At 41.9% G+C, this 19,917-nt stretch overlaps 1 protein-coding gene across 1 annotated transcript in view; it reads right to left on the minus strand.

Moving 5' to 3' along the window:
• grin3a (glutamate ionotropic receptor NMDA type subunit 3A) overlaps positions 1–19,917 on the minus strand; it is a 163,767-nt gene that overhangs the window by 64,685 nt on the left and 79,165 nt on the right. Inside the window, exon 3 of the mRNA XM_033018209.1 lies at positions 4,897–5,944. Coding sequence (XP_032874100.1) covers positions 4,897–5,944 — 1,048 coding nt within the window. The remainder of the gene's footprint in view (positions 1–4,896; positions 5,945–19,917) is intronic.

The following is a 19,917-nucleotide window of genomic DNA, read 5'->3' on the forward strand; positions in this document are numbered from 1 at the left end:
AATAAAATGCATTTGCTTTGCTTCAATTTCACATTGCAGTTAAGTAATTCTGAAGAGTTTCTTTGAAGTCAAACTTTTTTTCCTTCTTGAGACCATGGCAACCAATAAATCACCTTGGGTTGAGAACAAATGATGTACTCCTTGCAAAATTGTACACGGTGTAGCCTTGACTCAATAGACCATCCTTGTATCTGAGTAGTGCCTTTTGTGCATGTTGATGGCCAGGTATCTTTGTCAACATTAAATTGAGTGAATGATCCAATTTTGTGAATAACTTTGAGCCTGCTAACTCGACAGACAAATATTGTAACGTGGTTAGTGATATAAAAGGAAATCAGAAGGGCAAAAAGTGAGCAGGAGATAGATGTGGCAGATAATATTAAGGGAAATCCAACGAGATTTGATGTACATAAATACATAAAATGAAAGAGGGTGACTAGAGAGAGAGAGAGAGAGAGAGGGTGTGGCGTGGGGGGGGGGGGGGGCACATTTCAAAACTGAGGCAGACATCTCTGTGTGGAGCCAAAGGAGATGTGCAAGGTCCTTAATAGTATTTCTCCTATGTGTTTACTGTGGAGAAAGATGTGAAGACTGGGGAAGTTAGGACAGTTAATGGAAGTGTCTTGAGCAGAGTCAATATATTAAGTAGTAGAAGTAGTAGGCCCCTCTCGGTCATGACTAACCATGGGTGAAGCATTCTAGTTTGTCGGATGCCAGCCTGGGCAATGTCATATGGAGGGCAGGCTGTTGCCCATGTAGCACGTCCTCCCTTCTCTACTTCAATGATCGATCCAAAGGAACAGCAGGGCCGTTACAGTTTGGCACCAGCGCCGTCGCAGGAGCTGCCAGAGCGAGGTTGTAGACAACGATGAACTGCCTTAGGGACTCCGACTCTGGATGTTCTTGAGGTTTACTCCTGGAGACTTTTTCATGACTGGATTTGGCCACAAGGCAGTGGAGGTTTTAAATCAAAGTTTTCCCTCTCCTAGATGGACTGCCTTCCCAGGCTGACGAGTCCCATTAGCCAAGTAGGAGAGTCAATATATACAGTCAAAGATGTGCTGAAGATTTTAAGACGATTGAAGGTGGATAAATTGAAGGTGCCAGAAGAATGGAGGGTGATCAATGTTGTGCCTTTATTTAAGAAGGGTTGCAAGGAAAAGCTTGGGAACTATAGACCAGTGAGCCTAACGTTTGTGGTATGAAAGAACTGAAGAGTATACTGAGGGATAAGATATATTTACATTTGGATAGGCAGGGAGTGATTAGGGATAGCCAGCACAGTTTTGTACGTGGGAGATTGGGTCTCAATAATCTGAATGAGGTTTTTGAGGAACTAAAAAGGTTGATGAGGGCAAAGCCATAGACGGTGTCTATATTACTTCAGAAATACATTTTTTGCATTAGGAATGGGGTTATTAATGTATTGAACTTTTGTTTACATTATTATCTTGGATTCTAGGTGTATTGGTTATACAGGCCTGCTGTGCTGCTGCAAGTAAAAATGTCATTGTTCTATAGTTGGTATATAGAACAATTAAACATCAATGACTCTATAGACGCCTGACTCCTGATCTTTAGTGCTGAAAACAAGCCAATTTAGCATTAAGTCCTTCAAATTGGGTAATTTCCATAGGTTGGTCTGCTTGCTTTCTGTTTTGTTGTATTATTCTCTCCATTTACCCTGGTGTAGGTTTCAGTTTGCTGGTGCTAAATAGTGGAAGTATTAATTCATCTTTCAATGAAATAGTTATTAATCAACACTTCTCGAAAAGCTGTTTGCTTCAGTTACTGCTTGCTGCCGTGGTAGTGCACAATCGCAGATCAACATTGCCTGTGTGATCTTTGAATCTGCATGTGTTGCTTTCTCAGCCTTTGTTCAGCAGACTGTCTTTCGGATCTTTCTTTTGCCAAATGAAGCACTTGACAAAACGCAACTGACAAGGCTGCAGTGAGTGATGCAAAGACCACATGTTTGCACTGATCTCACCAGCATGTTTCAGTCTCAAAGCCATGGACTTTCATATGATTCCTAGACAAGAGACTAGCTTTTTCAAAACTGCTTGAATGCATTTTATTATCAATATGTTAATTTATAAACTATTTTGACTGTCAAATATGGTGTTCAACATCATTGACTGAATTTGTCTATCTACCAGTGCACATACTTCCATAATTGCAATGAGTTTTGTTTTGATGAAATAATGTCCTCATTAATTGTCTCATTCTGCATCTAGCTCCTTGTCCCAATAGTACAGTGTCATTTCTTCCCAACAGCTTCTGCACAACTTTGCTGAACAAGACTATCCTGTGCTTTGTGTGGGACAAATGGACAGCGTGCCTTTGCTTATCTGTTTTTAGACCTTTCTCTATCAGATGTACTGCCTTTTATACTTCAATATCATGTTGTGTGGGTCTCTCACAATATCAATTCCTTTGAATTCCAGGACTTTGTTTACTTTGAATAACATTGGGTGCTCTGTCACTTTAACTGTTAAATTAAACCGGACTTTCATTTCCTTGGGCTTCAGATAACCTACCCACCCCCACCCCTCACAACCCCCATGCACATTTCCAGTAAATATTCCACTGCTAACACTGAAATAAAGTAAAAAATACAGAGAGCTGGGAGTAGAATTCGATGGTGTGATTTTCACAAAGTGGACTTAAGTGTATGGCTACACAGAGGTTCTATCATCAGTAATAATCGAGTCATGGGCTATAAATATGGAAGCATGACATGAAATCCCGCTACAGTGACTGTGTAAGTCAGCTCATATCAGTTACATTGGCCATGAAATATTGTAGAAGTCCCACCTGGTTGAATTTTATCCTTGAGATCCACATTTGAGTCGCCTCATGTATGATTCCAGATACAGGGCAAAAGGCTTGACTCTTAACCACATAGTGAAGTAGCCTACTCAATACAGGGGTAATTAGTGATGGTCAGGAAATGTCGGTATTGCATGCAGGGAATGCATCGCCACAATATTTTAAAATTAAAAACGTTTCCCCTATTTGTAAATGAAAATTAAATGCTAAAGGAGAATTATTTTTAATGGAGCACATCATTTCCATGTATTGAGCCATTTCACACAGGAGAAAGACACAGGTCTGAAGAAGAGTCGCGATCCGAAACATCACCCATTCCTTCTCTCCAGAGATGCTGCCGGCCCCACTGAGTTACTCCAGCATTTTGTGTATATCACACAGGAGGTCTGCATGTGGTACTTATTTTATGTGAGCGGCAATGTCTGATTCATTTTGTGTGATGAAATCATGTCATGTGGTGACCCTTCTTGTTGTCACTAAATTTGTAACATAGTGAAGCTATAAGGTTGCCCAAGCTAAACGAATGAATGGGTGAATCTTGACTGGCATTTTAATAAAAGTTCTCATCTTATTCAAATAACGCAGAGCTTGGGAACACATTTAGACTGCAGACATCTTAAGTTCAACAACTTCAACAACAATTAATCCTACTTATATTTTGGAATATAGCAACATTAATAAAGAAAATGAAACTGAATCACATTAGGACAGATGATCAAACATTTAGTTTAGTTTAGTTTAGTTTAGAGATACAATGCGTAAACCGGCCCTTCGGCCCACCGAGTCCACACCGAGCAGTGATCCCCGCACATTAACACTATCCTACTCACATTAGAGACAATTTACACTTTAACCAAGCCAATTAATCTACAAACCTGCGCATCTTTGAAGTGTGGGAAGAAACCGAAGATCTCAGAGAAAAACCACGTGGTTACAGGGAGAACGTACAAACTCTGTACAGACAGCACCTGATGGCGGGATCGAACCCGGATCTCTGGCGCTGCAAGCGCTATAAGGCAGGAACTCTACTGCTGTACCACATTTGTCAAATGTACAGGTTTTAAGGAACAGCTTAAATGAGGAAAAAACACAAAGGTTTAGGGAGGCGAAGATGTGGGAAGCTAAAGGTGCAAGTGCCAATTGCAGAGCACTTGATGTCAGGGTTAATCGAGAGATCAGATTTGACAGTGCGGTACCTCAAAAGGATTGTGGAGCAGGATGAGATAGAAAGAGACAAGATCACGCAGGGCTGTGAAAATGCAAGATGAAAATTTTTCAAATTAAGGCATCTGATGAAAATCAAATAGGACTTTTATTAATACATGATTATAATAGAGGGGGAATGGATGATATGTATTTTTATACTCTCTTTTATGACATAGCCAATGAGGTATTATTGTAGGCATATGAAATGTGTGAAACCTGACATCCAATTTGTGCATATCAAACCCCCACAAACCACAATAAAATAATAATCAGATCATCTATTGCTGGAAGGATATTTTGGTCTGAGCATCAAAGATATCTCCCCTGAAATGGTGTTATAGATTTTTCTACATTTCTGTCTCAGAGGGTGCTTGGTTTCACATAACACCTTCAACATTCCAGAGACAGACAAGTCACGAAAATGACACATGAATCTCGAGCTTTTAACACGGAGTTAGGAGTGCAACCCACTGACTCACAGCCAATAATAGGAAATAAACAGATAGGCACAAAAAGCTGGAGTAACTCAGCTGGTCAGACAGCATCTCTGGAGAAAATAAATAGATGACATTTCGGGTCAAGACGCTTCCTCAGATTGAGTGTTAGGGGAATGGCAAACAAGAGATATAGGTGGTGATATAGAGAGATATATAATATTGTAAACTTTTTGCATGTCGTTTATTCATGTGCTCTATATTTCTCTATATCTCTCGACCTGAAACATCACATATTCCTTTTCTCCAGAGATGCTGTCTGACAGGCCGTGTTCCTCCAGCTTTTTGTGTCTATCTTCGGTTTAGCCAGCATCTGCAGTTCCTTCCTACATACAATGGAAAAACAATAGTTCTCTTACTGTACCTTAGGATCATGAATTCCTGACAGCTCTTCGTAGGTCTTCTCCCCTACCATTACGGCGGCAAGATTAGCTGTGTATGTCGATAAACAGAACAGGCAGAATATGGCCCAGAGGTTCATGAGAAACCTTCCTGTCCAACACTTGGGAGTTTTGATGGCTGCTGTCCTGCCAAACAAAATGGCATAGCAGACATTGAGGGCGGACGAGAAGGAGAACACCTTGTTTCTATTTCTCCCTTTGGGAGTCATTCCGAAAGGACTCTTCCATTCATAGAGCGTGAGGAATATTGCGGTGACGTGGAGAGCCACGAAGATTCCCACCCACATGGACCAGTGCAGTGGCCACATGAAAGCTCCAATGGGGGCGGCCGTGTCTCTTGTTTTCACCAGGATGCCTAGACTGGTGGAGAAGAAGGGGGTAGTGAAGTCGATCACTTTGCTTCTGGCCGAATTGATGCTGAAGGAGGTGATGGCCAAGTGCGCCGCACTGCTGAGCAGATCTCCGACCAGCCCCGTCCAGCGGCCGTTCTTCCAGCCGCCGTACTTCCCATCACCGACGATGTAAAGGTCAAAGTCAAAGTTCATATCCTCCGCCAGTTTCTCCAGCAGGTCAATGCAGTAACCGTAGCAGCACTTCTTGTATTCTATCGGCACGGTGTCATTACCCGACCTTAAGTTCTTGAAGAGGCTCTCGAGGACAGCAGTATCGTTAGTTAGAGCGTCAAGGCAGAGTTGGCCGGCTGGACAATGGCCATCATCATCCACACTCCGCGTGAACACAAAAGGGTGTTCAATGAGTGTCACCACTCTCAAGTGCAGCCGGGATGGATGGCCACTGCCGTTCTTTTGCTTCTGCATCTTGTTGGGCCAAATCCCATGGTCCATGACAACTTTCCCCTCGTGCCATCTCCCGAGACGGGTCCACATGGGCTTGCCAACAGGATCAAGCTGTAGGTTCCAGATGTAGTAATGACTGTCTGAAGTGATAACAGATGGATCTGTTACTTTAATATAACCTGTTACACCATCGAAGCTTGTGTTTGCTAAAAATCTGAGGGCAGGAAGAAATAATATTTGGTTTAGTTTCTACTTCTTCTGAAAATAAGACTGCAAAATCTTCTGAATCCAATTACAAAATAAATTGAATATACCTCCGTGACAAACTATTGCAGGACGAGTAATGTGAGTTATTGAATCATACACATTTGAAAACTGACTACGTCAAGGAGCAAAATGAGAAATGCATTGTGGCAGATTAATAATTTTCATCAAGGTTTTATTGTAAACTTTGGTCCAAGAATTTTGAAAACCACCAAATACAACTACCCCGTCAACACATTTTCTTAAATAATAAAGAAACACAATAATTACACCCAGTAACTATTTGGCAAAAGAAAGACAGGATTGTTAGAGAAGTGAATTTAGGAGACGCAGTCATCAGTTGGCTTCCCATTTCTCTTCCTGCCCTTCCCTGCTTCATTTTTGCACAATTCCATGTGTTAATATTGTGCATTTCACATGAAAGAGAAAGCACAGTGAGAATGTAGGATTGTCTCCCCATGACAGTGTGAGCGAAAGCACTTCATTAATATTGCATTCTGACTATAATTAATGGCAATGTTTTAAGTACACCATCCAATGTCATAGTGAAATTGAAGTACTGTTCCTTAACTGACAATACTTCCTCCCAATAAGTAACCGCAGACCAATCAATATGAATTGAGAATTACATTCAACTATGTAGGGTAAAACTGAAATATATATAGTTGATATAAAACTGAAATATACAAAAAAATATATGTAGTTGATCAGATTAGGAGAATGTGGGAGAGAGTTTAAGGTTCATAATACATTCACTCACACAGCAGTAAAGCTTCAACTACTTGAAAACTCCAGAGATGTAATAGAGCTGTTCAAAATCATGGGCAATTCTGGGGATATAACAAGGAGAAATTATTTCTGGCTGCAGAACCACTGGGTGGCACCGTCAGTGATGGCAGCCTTGCCAATAGTCTGCCTTTAGTCTTTTTTGTTATTTTGAGTGTGTTTTAAAAGTATATGTTAATGTTGTTTGTTTTTTTTATATGGGGGGTGGGGACGGGGGGTGGGGTTGGGGGAGATGGTGGGGGAAAACTTTTTTTCAATCTCTTACATTGCAAGCGATGCGATTGTTTCCTGGATCGTATCTCCGGTCGCTCTGCGGCCTAATAACATGTAGCCGGCGGCCTTGCTCAAGACTGACTGAGCCCCACCGCGGGGCCGTGGACACGATCGGAGCCTGCGATCCCTTGACTCGGATCGACGCCTGCAGAATTGAACATCGAGGAGCTCGCAGTCTCGGGTAGAGGCTGATGTCGGGAAGCTCCAAAGTCACTGCAGCCCCGACCCGGGGTCTGATCGCCCAGCTTAATCGTGGTTGTTCCTACCTAACATCATCTGGGACTACTTCACCAGAAGCCTTCAGCAGTTCTAGAAGATGCCTCACTACTGCCTTCTCAGGGGGGTTTATGACTGGGAAATAAATGATGGCCTTGCCTGCAGCGCCCAGATCCTGTAAAATGGTTGCAGAAAGGATGTTGGACCTACTAAAGAGTGTTTCCATGAATCATGACAGGCATGTTGGAGTTTTTCTGTGGTGTAACATTGCATGAAAGAGCATTTTCAGTTTTATGTGTTGGATGGAACTGCAGATGGTTTTTTACACCAAGAATGGAAACTAACTGCTGCAGTGGATCAGGCAGCATCTCTGAAGAAAAAGGTTAGGTGATGTTTCAGGTCACCAAAACATCACCACTGAGTTTCAGTTTTATTGTCAGATTGTAATTGGTGGCACTGTTTTAAACACATTATCCAAGACCATTGGATAATTATAACCCTACTGCCTACATTGTTCATTACTTCTTTTCAATTCCTTGTGACAAGTTTAGAAAACAATGCTGAGATTACATGTGCAAACACATGGAGCATATACAAACCACACTAAGGGAGACCTTCAAATAGACAGAGAAGCAGAAGGGAAATTGAAATAACAGATGGTTATAATGGTAATAACAGAGTACAAACCTTGAAAAAAACCTTGACGAAAGTACTGAATTCTGAACATGTAGAAACAATTACTTTTGGAGACAAAGAGCTTTGTGAATGCCCAATTGTGGTATGCCAATGAAACCCATTACGAGCGTGTTACATCGGTCAAACTGCTCCAAGGACTCAGATGCATTTAATATATTTCTCAGGTTTTAAATGACTGCAACAATTATTTGAGAGGCACAAGGTAATATTTTCTCTCTCTCTGTTGTCCATGGATCTTCCCAATTACTGCACCTTATGTTGCTACAGGAAATTCTTCATGCTGAATTTAACTTTTGTCTCAGCAAGGAGTAGTTGCTCCTCACATGATTCTATTCAGCCCATGTTCTCAACAGATTCAGACAATACCTACATTTTTTCAATCAGAATTGCCCAGAAGGTTACTGTGGAGTTTATGGATTATCTCTGATGCCTGTACTTTTTCAGGTAGTTTCTGAAATGCATTAGTGGAACAATGATAATCAGCATATTTTTCCTATATAACTGTTAGCATAATAATTTGTTTACACAAAGCAAGTTAAAAATAATCCAACAGCTCTTGTAAAACAATGAATATCTTTGAGATCATCGGAAAATGTTCATTATGAAAATGTTATCCACCTCTTAAGAATTCAAAATGAAGACTCTTCATAGCATGTAGCAAAACTATCATTACATAATGCCTTACCATGCAAAGTGCTTCAAACCATCATGTAATTTTGAAGAGTAGTACATGTTGTTACATAGCCACGACATGTACTGTATTATCCTACTAGCCACCAATTATTTGTAAATGGTAAAAATGTAAAAGAAGATTGCTAACTTTTAAATGTTGGAAGTTATTACTTAGAAACTGGAAAGATTATATTTCTGTGAAGTTTTATTTCATTATAACTGAAAATACCAAGGTATAAAATGCAAGAATGAGAAAATTGAAGAAATACAGTACATGTTTAATTTGTTTACCTTTGTTCCCTTCTCTTATTAAATATAATATCATGTATTAAATGTATATCAGGTTGGCTAGATGGCAGAAGGCAAAGAATGGTAATAAAGGCAGATTTTTCTGGTTGGCTGCCAGTGACTAGCAGAGTTCCGCAGGGCTCGGTGCTGGGACCGCTGCTCTTCATGTCGTATATTAATGATTGAAGGTTTTGAGACCAAGTTTGCAGATTATATGAAAATAGGTGAAGGGTCAGGTAGTGTAGAGAAAGCAGGGACTCTGCAGACGGATTTTGATAGGTTGGGAGAGAGGGCAGAGAAGTGGCAGATGGAATAGTGTAGCAAAGAGTAGAGTCATGCATTTTGGTAGTAGCAATAAAGGTGTAGATTATTTTCTAAATGTTCAAGTTCAAGTTCAAGTTCAAGTGAGTTTATTGTCATGTGTCCCTGTATAGGACAATGAAATTCTTGCTTTGCTTAAGCACATAGAAAATAGTAAGCATTTACTACAAAACAGATAAATGTGTCCATATACCATGATATAAATATATACACACATGAATAAATAAACTGGTAAAGTGCAAATAACAGAAAGTGGTTATTAATAATCAGAGTTTTGTCCGAGCCAGGTTTAATAGTCTGATGGCTGTGGGGAAGTAGCTATTCCTGAACCTGGTTGTTGCAGTCTTCAGGCTCCTGTACCTTCTACCTGAAGGTAGCAGGGAGATGAGTGTGTGGCCAGGATGGTGTGGGTCTTTGATGGGGAGGGAATCCAGAAATCAGAGGTGCAAAGGGACTTGGGAGTGCTGGTGCAGGATTCCCAAAAGTTAATCTGCAAGTCGAATCAGTAGTAAAGAAAACAAACGCAGTGCAACTTTTAATTTGAGAATGCTTGTATACAAAACTGGGATTTTGGAATATTGTGAACAATGTTGGGATCTATATCTGAGAAAAGATAAGTGGCTCTGGAGAGGGTCCAGAGGAGGTTTACAAGAGTGATCCCAGGAATGAGTAGGTTAACATATGATGAGCACTGGGCCTGCAATCGCTGGAGTTTCGAAGAATGAGGGGGACCTCATTGGATAGAGTGGATGTGAAGAGGATATATCCACGAGTAGGTGAGTCTAGGACTAGATGTCATAGCCTCAGAATTAAAGGACGTTCTTATGATCTTATGATCTTATGATGACTTGAAGGTTAAAACCTCAAACCTCTCATAATCCTTAGTTTATGTTGCATCAGTTGCAACGGTATGAAACATAAGTGGCACAAAAGAAAAAAAGAACAATGTTAACATTTCTATAATAACATAAAATCTGCTGGAAAGAGTTTGTGCTAATGAAAGTAATATTTTAAGTGCCAAATAATTAATTTGGCAATAAATACCTTAAGTCTTATTACACCATTATAATTGAATGCAATGGATCTGATTTTTTCCAGCATGTTTTGTAGGTATCCAATGGGTAAGTGCCACAATTTCATAGATTTGAATGTTTTAATATGTAACTAGGAAAATTGACAAGGGAGAGCCAGTGGATGTAGTGTACCTGGACTTTCAGAAAGCATTTGATAAGGTCCCACATAGGAGATTAGTGAGCAAAATTAGGGCACATGCTATTGGGAGTAGAGTGCTGACATGGATAGAGAAGTGGTTGGCAGACAGGAAACAAAGAGTATGATTAACGGGTCCCTTTCAGAATGGCAGGCAGTGACTAGTGGGGCACCGCAAGGCTCGGTGCTGGGACCGCAGCTATTTACAATATACATCAATGATTTGGATGAAGGGATTCAAAGTAGCATTAGCAAATTTGCAGATGACACAAAGCTGGGTGGCAGTGTGAACTGTGAGGAGGATGCTATGAGAGTGCAGGGTGACTTAGACAGGTTGGGGGAGTGGGCATATGCATGGCAGGTGAAGTTTAATGCGGATAACTGTGAGGTTAACCACTTTGGTATGAAGAGAATGGAGCAGCTGAGCTTGTACACTCTGGAGTTTAGGAGGATAAGAGGGGATCGCATTGAAACATATAAGATTGTTAAGGGTTTGGACACGCTAGAGGCAGGAAACATGTTCCCGATGTTGGGGGAGTCCAGAACCAGGGGCACCAGTTTAAGAATAAGGAGTAAGCCATTTAGAACGGAGACGTTTTACTCACGATGACTTTTTCTCACAGAGAGTGGTGAGTCTGTGGAATTCTCTGCCTCAGAGGGCGGTGGAGGTGGGTTCTCTGGATGCTTTCAAGAGAGAGCTACAATCAATACAATCAATCAGTTTTACTCGTCACATTGCACATAATGTGCAAGTGAAATGAATTTGTCAGCAGCGGTACAATGATAAAGAACACACAATACACAATAAAAATTTAACACAAACATCCACTACAGCATTCATCACTGTGGTGGAAGGCACAAACATTGGCCAGTCCTCCTCCATTTCCCCCCATGGTCAGGACCAGAGTCCAGAGTCAGTCCAGGATCGGCTCTTCCCCACCGGAGACCGCGGCTTTAGGTTGGTGTAGGCCGCAGGCCGGCGGTCGAAGAATTAAAGTCCCCGCCGCAGCGAGAAGCACCGCAGACCGTAGACCCGGCGGTCAAAGCTCCCCTTTAGGGGTGATGGTAAGTCCACGCTGGGTCCGCGGTAGAAGTTGGCCGCGGGCCGGCGGTGGAAGCTCCTTCTTCTCCCGGGTCCCCCACGTGGGATCCCGGGCTACGGACGCCGCGCCAGCTGAACCTCTGCAGACCGCGGCTTCAGGCTGCCGGCTGCCGCGGGCCAGCGAAACGGAGCGCTCCCCTCCGGCGAGCACCAGCGAGGGCTCGCCCGCTCCACGCCGAGAGTCCACGCTGCGCCTGCCGGTGAAGTCCCGGGCGCGTCTCCGGGAAAGGCCGCCCGATCCTCGTTGTTAGGCCTCTCCATGGAGGAGGCGACCAAAACTGTTTCCCCCTCACCCCCCCACACCACCCCCCACACAAAACACACAAAGAAACAGCTAGATAGGGCTCTTAAAAATAGCGGAGTCGGGGGATATAGAGAGAAGGCAGGAACGGGGGCACTGATTAAATCAGGAACGGGGGCACTGATTAAATCAGATACAAACCTCCAGCAAGCACGTACACAACACAGCTTCACTGCACTGATATATCATAAAGATATTCAATATTAGACAATAGACATGATGATCAGCCATGATCACATTGAATGGCGGTGCTGGCTCGAAGGGCCGAATGGCCTACTCCTGCGCCTATTGTCTATTGTCTAATATTGAATATCTTTATGATATATCAGTGCAGTGAAGCTGTGTTGTGTACGTGCTTGCTGGAGGTTTGTATCTGATTTAATCCTTCATGATGGGGGGCATTGTGAGCCTCACCATTATCCTTCCTGCACAATCCTACCCGTATCACAAGTGTTTTGCTGACAAAAAATGAGAATAGTTGTAGCCAGCAATGAAGAACATTTTCTTTCTAGTAATATTTTTAGTGACAAATAAGAAAATAATATTGATTCTAACATTCATGAGGCGAAAGCAGATAGATGAAATGTGAACAATAAACTGCTGGAGGAACTCAGCAGGTCAGGCAACATCAATGGAGGCATATGGAGAAATGAAATTCTGGGTTGGGACACCTTTCAGAGAAATGTATAATGAGAGAGAAAAACAGAATGTATCTCTTCTCATTTCAGTCTGATTCTAAAAATCAATCCAATCCAATCCAATCCAATATCAGGTAAATCCCCTTCAGCAGGAATCAACTAGGATGGGAGTGTGAAGAAACAATTGGTGCGAATTACAATTGGTGCGAATTGGTACAGCCTAACCTTGTAATATACCGCCTGTGTGAGTCAGTGGGAGCCAAACACGTCAAACGTGTGGAGGTAAAGAGGACCATGAGTGAATAATTTGCTGTTATAAAACGAGTGAGAGCATGAGAGACTGATAGATTGGAAAGAGGGGGGTATATGTTTGCGGGCAGGTGAAGGAGAATTGGTAGTGGGCAAGATGTGAGGAATAATGGCGGGAGGGGGGGGGGGGGGTAGCAACACATGTTAAAGGCTCAGGATGGCAAGGGAAATGTGGAGGGGTTTATTTTCACAAGGAAATCCACCCAACATGTGTCAATCAGGACAATTTCTAGAAGTGAGGCTATTTTTTGTTTTTTCGATTTTGGGAAACATTGCCTCAGAGCTGGTCCACCATCAATCCCTGAAGCAAAGGATAATTAGCTTCAATAGTAATCAATGAAATAAACTAGCTGTTTGGTTGAAGCATCACATCCAGTAACAGGGATATGGATGTCGTGGAATCAAATAGGAAGTACCGGAGGCAGAGATGAATTTAACTTGACATCATGTTCGACAAGGACATGGTAGCCCAAAGGGCCTGTTCCTGGGCTGTACTATTAATAAATATTAATAAATAATGTAAGCAGATAATCACAACAGATGTTGGTTATTTCCTAGAAACCTTAACTGCTCTTGTCATCTGTAAATGTTTTGAAAATGTGCAAGGTTTAGTTTACAATGTTGAAATGAGTGGTGAGGGTGTATCCTGACTACTCTATAATCTTTCATCCCCTTCTCTTATCAAGAATCTGTCTGCCTCTGCATTGAAGATGTCCAAAGACTCTACTACCATCGCTTTTCACAAACAGAATTCTAAAGATTTAAGATGATCAAAAAATAATTACCTAACCTATCTTAAATGAGTGACTCCTTAGTTTTAAACATTGAATCCTTGTTCCGCAAGGGTAAAGATTCTCTTTGAATCCACTCAATCAAGACCCGTCAGCAACAAGTATGATTCAATCCAGTCACCTCTCACTCTTCCAAACCCTTTCCAACCTTTCTTCCAAATACAAACACACCACAAGGGCCTACTAGTTTTGTTCTTGAATAATTAGATTTATTATTGTACATAAGATCAAATCGATTTTGAGCACCAAAAAGCCTTTCAAAGCCTTTCCTATTTTTCATTCTGTTGGCAATGATGCTGAAAAAGTCACCTCAAACTTTTCCTCAGTCTACTTTCCAAAGTTAATCCTGAATTTTGTGGCCAAATTGAAGTTCTTTGTGCAGCAATGCCTGAAATTCCTTTTGCTGATCTCTAGCATCAACTTCAGTCTTGTCGGCTGTCATTGTGCCTTTATATTGATGTATGTATATAAAACATAACATAACATCCCCTGATTAAATTAAGAGTGCAGGAGAAAATGTATCTGAAATTTAAAAAAAACATTTGAACTCGATCAAAGCTGTCAGAAAAATAATATCTTTGCGGCTTTTGTTGTGTTGCTATTTACCTAGAGAATTCCTTTGTAGTAAGCTGAACGTAATATTATCCCATGTGAACACAGAAAGCAAAGGTCTTTATAGCTATTTTCAATCCAAGAGGATTTCCTGCAAAAATATCATGCATTTACAGTGTATAGGCCTCAACATTCGCAGATATGACCCATAGCACTCGATGCCCACAATTCTGGAACCAATGGCCATCCCTTCTCAAAACAATACTGGGATGTGCGCATTAAGGCCAAAAGCAACTTTAATCAAAGGTGAGTGACAATTTGTTTTCCAGTTTATTTGTTACATTAAGAGAAAAAAACGGGTTCCTGAAGACTTTGCACTGATGGTGATCCATAAACCAACATGTTGTGTGTCAATGGCAGGAAATACAGTATGTCTTTTTTCAGCAAGGCTGCTGAAAAATGGTGTTAGTATTTGCAGCTCTTGTTATTATGCTCTTGTTGTTTATGGCCTATGCACTGCATCTCTCACCCATCAGCAAATCCTTTCATTCTTTTCATCCTCTTGTCACTTCAGCTGCTACTTCTAGTGCATTCCAAATTCTCAACGTTCTTTGGCTATAAACATTCATCTTGAATACACAACTGGATTTAAAAGTAAGTATTTTGCATTGTAGTCCCTTATCTGCTCTGCATTTATCCCATCAATTGTTTTGGAGTTCAAAGCAATAGATGTTTAATTTATTTTTTATTATAGTGGGCATTAGGTGGCTTTCAAACACTGCCTTTCCTTTGTTAAACTTGCCCCCTCCAGCTTTGCTTTCTCAATTATTTTTAAATTCATACAACTCAATGTTCTGGAATGAGGGTGCATTCTGATATTCCTACTACCAGGAGGTTTCTCATCTCTGTTGGTTCCAAAAGGGTGACTCTGAGAATTTAAACATAACATCTTGGCTTTCAAGTCCATCCAAGACTTTTTGCACCTATCCATCTGGGAAAATTCATCTCAGACACTATGACCATTCCTTAAACTACTGCTGCTTCTATTTCTGATGGAGGTGATATCGCAGAAGCATCAACCCCCCTCCTTTCTCTTATCAGATGCAGCTTACTTATTGCATGAATGTTTATTGTGTGAGTGCTGGCATATTGAAGAGCACTTTCAACTTGGGCTCAGAAAATCATGGGTTAAAGTCCCACACTTGGAACATGAGTACAAGAATCTAAGATGACACCAGTGAAGTACAGAAGTAATGTAGCAATGAACATCCCATGATCTTGGCTTTTAGATGAGATATGTATTGAAGGTTTTAGCTGCACTCTGATCTGCACTCAAAGATCCCATTGAATGTGTCAAAAAACAACATCTTTCCATCACCATAAATATGTTGTTGACTGGAGCTTGCTGTGTGAAAAATTGAAAACCATATATTACCCGTGTAAATTCTTTAACTGTGAAGTATTTAGGAAATTATGCAAAAGCACTATAAAATGAAGCCATCATTATCATTCTGGATTATTAATAACTTTGCATGTTCTCCTCCAGCACTCCAGGCTTATTTTAAGCCACTGCTTCTCACCCACATGCTGCTCTTTTACAAGATAACAAACATTCATCAGTTTTGATCCTTATAACTGATGCCTCTCTCCATTCAGTTGCATGGGTCCCTTTTAGACACTAACTTCAACCTTGGCACATTCCTCAAGGTTCAAACACATTATTTCATGTGCAAAATGTTTTACTAAAGATGGATGATCATCATATTTTCCATGAAATCCAGTCACTTTGACAGAGTCTTTAGATTAATATTTAATCCACTAAAATATTAAAATGGCCGAGGCTCTTTTGCCTGAACAGTGAAGGTTATTAAATGTGAATGAAATAATGAAAGAGTTTGTTGTGGTGGGCATGGAGAAATTGTTTGCACTTGGCACGGTTGTACATGGACAGATGTAACATGGAAACAGGACCTTTAGCCCACTGAGTTGTGTTGAACAGCAATCACACTAATCCTACATTCATCCTATTTCCCATCACCTCTCCACCCCCACATTCTCCCAATCATCTACAGACTACAAGCTATTTACAACAGCCAACTAACCTACAGACCCACGTCTCTTTGAAATGTGGGAAGTAACTGGAGTACCCTAATGAGGCCGATGAAGTAATGGGGAGAGAGTGCACAAATACCCACATGGACAGCACTGGGTTCAAGATTGGATGGGTGTCTAGTACTGTGTGGCAGCAGTCTATTAGCTACACTACTATATTGTAGTGCGAGTCCCTAAATCTAGCCGTCATTAATGTTCACCATGACCTTACTTGGTTGGTGGTGAGAAAATTGGTTCTCATGGAAGATCAAAATATTGGCTACATCACACTCTCCCCTTATGATAGCTGCACCGAAAATAAAAATGTTGCCCATCTCTATAGAGGAAGGAAGAGTTGCAGAGGTATTGGTCAGTGTTTGTTCCGAATAGCTCTGTAACTCAGAAGTCTAGGTTTTTTCCAGATAAAGATAGCGACATAATAAGAATAAAGGGTAGGCCATTTAGGACTGAAATGAAAACATCTCTTGAAAACATCCAGTGAATTGGCCTCCACAGAATTCCACAGATTCACCACTCTCTGTGTGAAAAATATTTATCTCATCTCGGTCCTAAAAGACTTCCCCCTTATCCTTAAACTGTGACCCCTTGTTCTGGACTTCCCCAACATCGGGAACAATCTTCCTGCATCTAGCCTGTCCAACCCCTTAAGAATTTTGTAAGTTTCTATAAGATCCCCCCTCAACCTTCTAAATTCTAGCGAGTATAACCCGAGTCTATCCAGTCTTTCTTCATATGAAAGTCCTGCCATCCCAGGAATCAGTCTGGTGACCCTTCTCTGTACTCCCTCTATGGCCAGAATGTCTTTCCTCAGATTTGGAGACCAAAACTGTACACAATACACCAGATGCGGTCTCACCAAGGCCCTGTACAACTGCAGTAGAACCTCCCTGCTCCTGTACTCAAATCCTTTTACTATGAATGCTAACATACCATTCGCTTTCTTCACTGCCTGCTGCACCTGCATGCCTACTTTCGATGACTGGTGTACCATGACACCCAGGTCTCGTTGCATCTCCCCTTTTCCTAATCGGCCACCATTCAGATAATAGTCTACTTTCCTGTTCTTGCCACCAAAGTGGATAACCTCACATTTATCCACATTATACTGCATCTGCCATGCATTTGCCCACTCACCCAACCTATCCAAGTCACCTTGCATCCTAGCATCCTCCTCACAGCTAACACTGCCCCCCAGTTTTGTGTCATCCGCAAACTTGGAGATGTTGCATTCAATTCCCTTGTCCAAATCATTAATATATATTGTAAATAGCTGGGGTCCCAGCACTGAACCTTGCGGTACCCCACTAGTCACTGCCTGCCATTCTGAAAAGGACCCGTTTACTCATACTCTTTGCTTCCTGTCTGCCAGCCAGTTCTCTATCCACATCAATACTGAACCCCCAATACCGTGTGCTTTAAGTTTGTATACTAATCTCTTATGTGGGACCTTGTCGAAAGCCTTCTGAAAGTCCAGATACACCACATCCACTGGTTCTCCCTTATCCACTCTACTAGTTACATCCTCGAAAAATTCTATAAGATTCGTCAGACATGATTTACCTTTCATAAATCCATGCTGACTTTGTCCAATGATTTCACCACTTTCCAAATGTGCTGCTATCCCATCTTTAATAACTGACTCTAGCATTTTCCCCACTACCGATGTTAGACTAACTGGTCTGTAATTCCCTGTTTTCTCTCTCCCTCCCTTTTTAAAAAGTGGGGTTACATTAGCTACCCTCCAATCCTCAGGAACTACTCCAGAATCTAAAGAGTTTTGAAAAATGATCACTAATGCATCCACTATTTCAGGGGCTACTTCCTTAAGCACTCTGGGATGCAGCCTATCTGGCCCTGGGGATTTATCGGCCTTTAATCCATTCAATTTACCTAACACCACTTCCGGACTAACCTGGATTTCACTCAGTTCCTCCATCTCATTTGACCCCCGGTCCCCTGCTATTTCCGGCAGATTATTGTTTTACCCCTTCACCAACAATGCCAGCTGCCTCGAGATGACGGAAAGATGTTTCAGAAAGACGAGGATATGTTCACAAGAGCAGAATTAGGCCATTTGGCCCATCAAATCTACTCCGCCATTCAATTATGGCTGTTTTGGAATGACTTAACTCACGTACAGTGATTAAGATCCAAATACTTTTATTAGCAATACAGCATAGGTAACTTCATCTTAACACACTACTCAAGACTGAGGAAGAAAGGGAAAAGGGCTTTCTATTAAACCAGTGGGCGGAGCCACAGTATGACTCATAACATGAGTGACACTGATCTACATCCTCCCTCTTAAAGAATTAAATGTCAGTACAAAACCATTGACTAAATAAGGCATGCATAGCAGTTGATAATAAGCTGGAGGAAAGTCAAACATAGCCTGAGTACTTCACGGTGGGCTTGCAAACACTGCCAGCATGTGTGCGATATAAACCATTTCCGTTTTTTCGCCACCGGGGACAGAGTCGGTGGTATTACTGGTGACGGAGATTGAAACAGCATTCCCGGTGATGAAACAGGGGACTTTGGCACAGGCGGAGGAGGCATCACCATTGGCAGAGTAGCCATTTCAAAAGTGGGTTGTTGTGCTGGTACAGGCAGACTGATGCCGCTGGACGTGGACGGAAGTACACTTGTACGGTCGAGATAATACGGAGATGGAGCCGGCTCATTCACAGGCAGGATATGTTGTCTGTTACGTCTGTAGGTGCCGCCATCAGCACTAACCAAATATGAGCGTGGCTCAGAGGCAGTTCCAGAAATTACACCGATACGGTCATGACCTTTGTCAGTTTGCAAACGAATCACCTACCCCTTGGTTAATGGTGGCAGCGGCCTGCTTGTTTTGTCATACCAATGTTTTTGAATGTCACAATTTTGTTGCAGCCTGGACTGTACTTCCGATGGTGGGACCACCTGCGGGATCAATGCCTGATCTGCCACAGGCACCGTGGCTCGGGCCTGCCTTGACAATAAACGTTGAGAAGGTGAATCCAAGATGGGGTCGCGGGAGATGTTGTGTAGGTTGAGCAGGGCCAGGTACATGTCGGAATTAGCTCTGAGGGATCATTCCATTAGCTCTTGACAGCTTGTTCAGACAGTCCATTCAACTGTGGATATTCAGGGCTGCTGGTGATGTGGCGAAAACCCCAGCATGCAGCAAACTCTTTGAAGTGCTGGCTGGTAAATTGACTGCCATTATCAGATAGCAGTATGCAAGTATGCAAGGAGCTCCATGGTCTGCAAAATGTCGAGCGAGTTTTAGAACTATCCCGTGAGAAACGGAGCTAATAAGAAAATCGATGTCAAACCAGCTGGATTACGAGTCGACAAGTACCAGGTACTGCTTGCCATTGCCACTCAAATATGTCATTTGCCACTATAGACCACGGGAGGGCAGGAGCCGGGTGTGAGAGAAGTGGTTGCTCTTGTTGATGAGGTGTCAAGCTGTTACACACTGCACTGGTCTCCATTTGGAGGCGTTGGTTCGTATCCCACTTCTGACACCATGTTGGAATGTCTTAACTCACGTACAGTGATTAAGATCCAAATACTTTTATTAGCAATACAGCATAGGTAACTTCATCTTAACACACTACTCAAGACTGGGGAAGAAAGGGAAAAGTACTTTCTATTAAACCAGTG

Source organism: Amblyraja radiata, chromosome 3, assembly GCF_010909765.2.
Source record: "Amblyraja radiata isolate CabotCenter1 chromosome 3, sAmbRad1.1.pri, whole genome shotgun sequence".
Lineage (NCBI taxonomy): Eukaryota > Metazoa > Chordata > Chondrichthyes > Rajiformes > Rajidae > Amblyraja > Amblyraja radiata.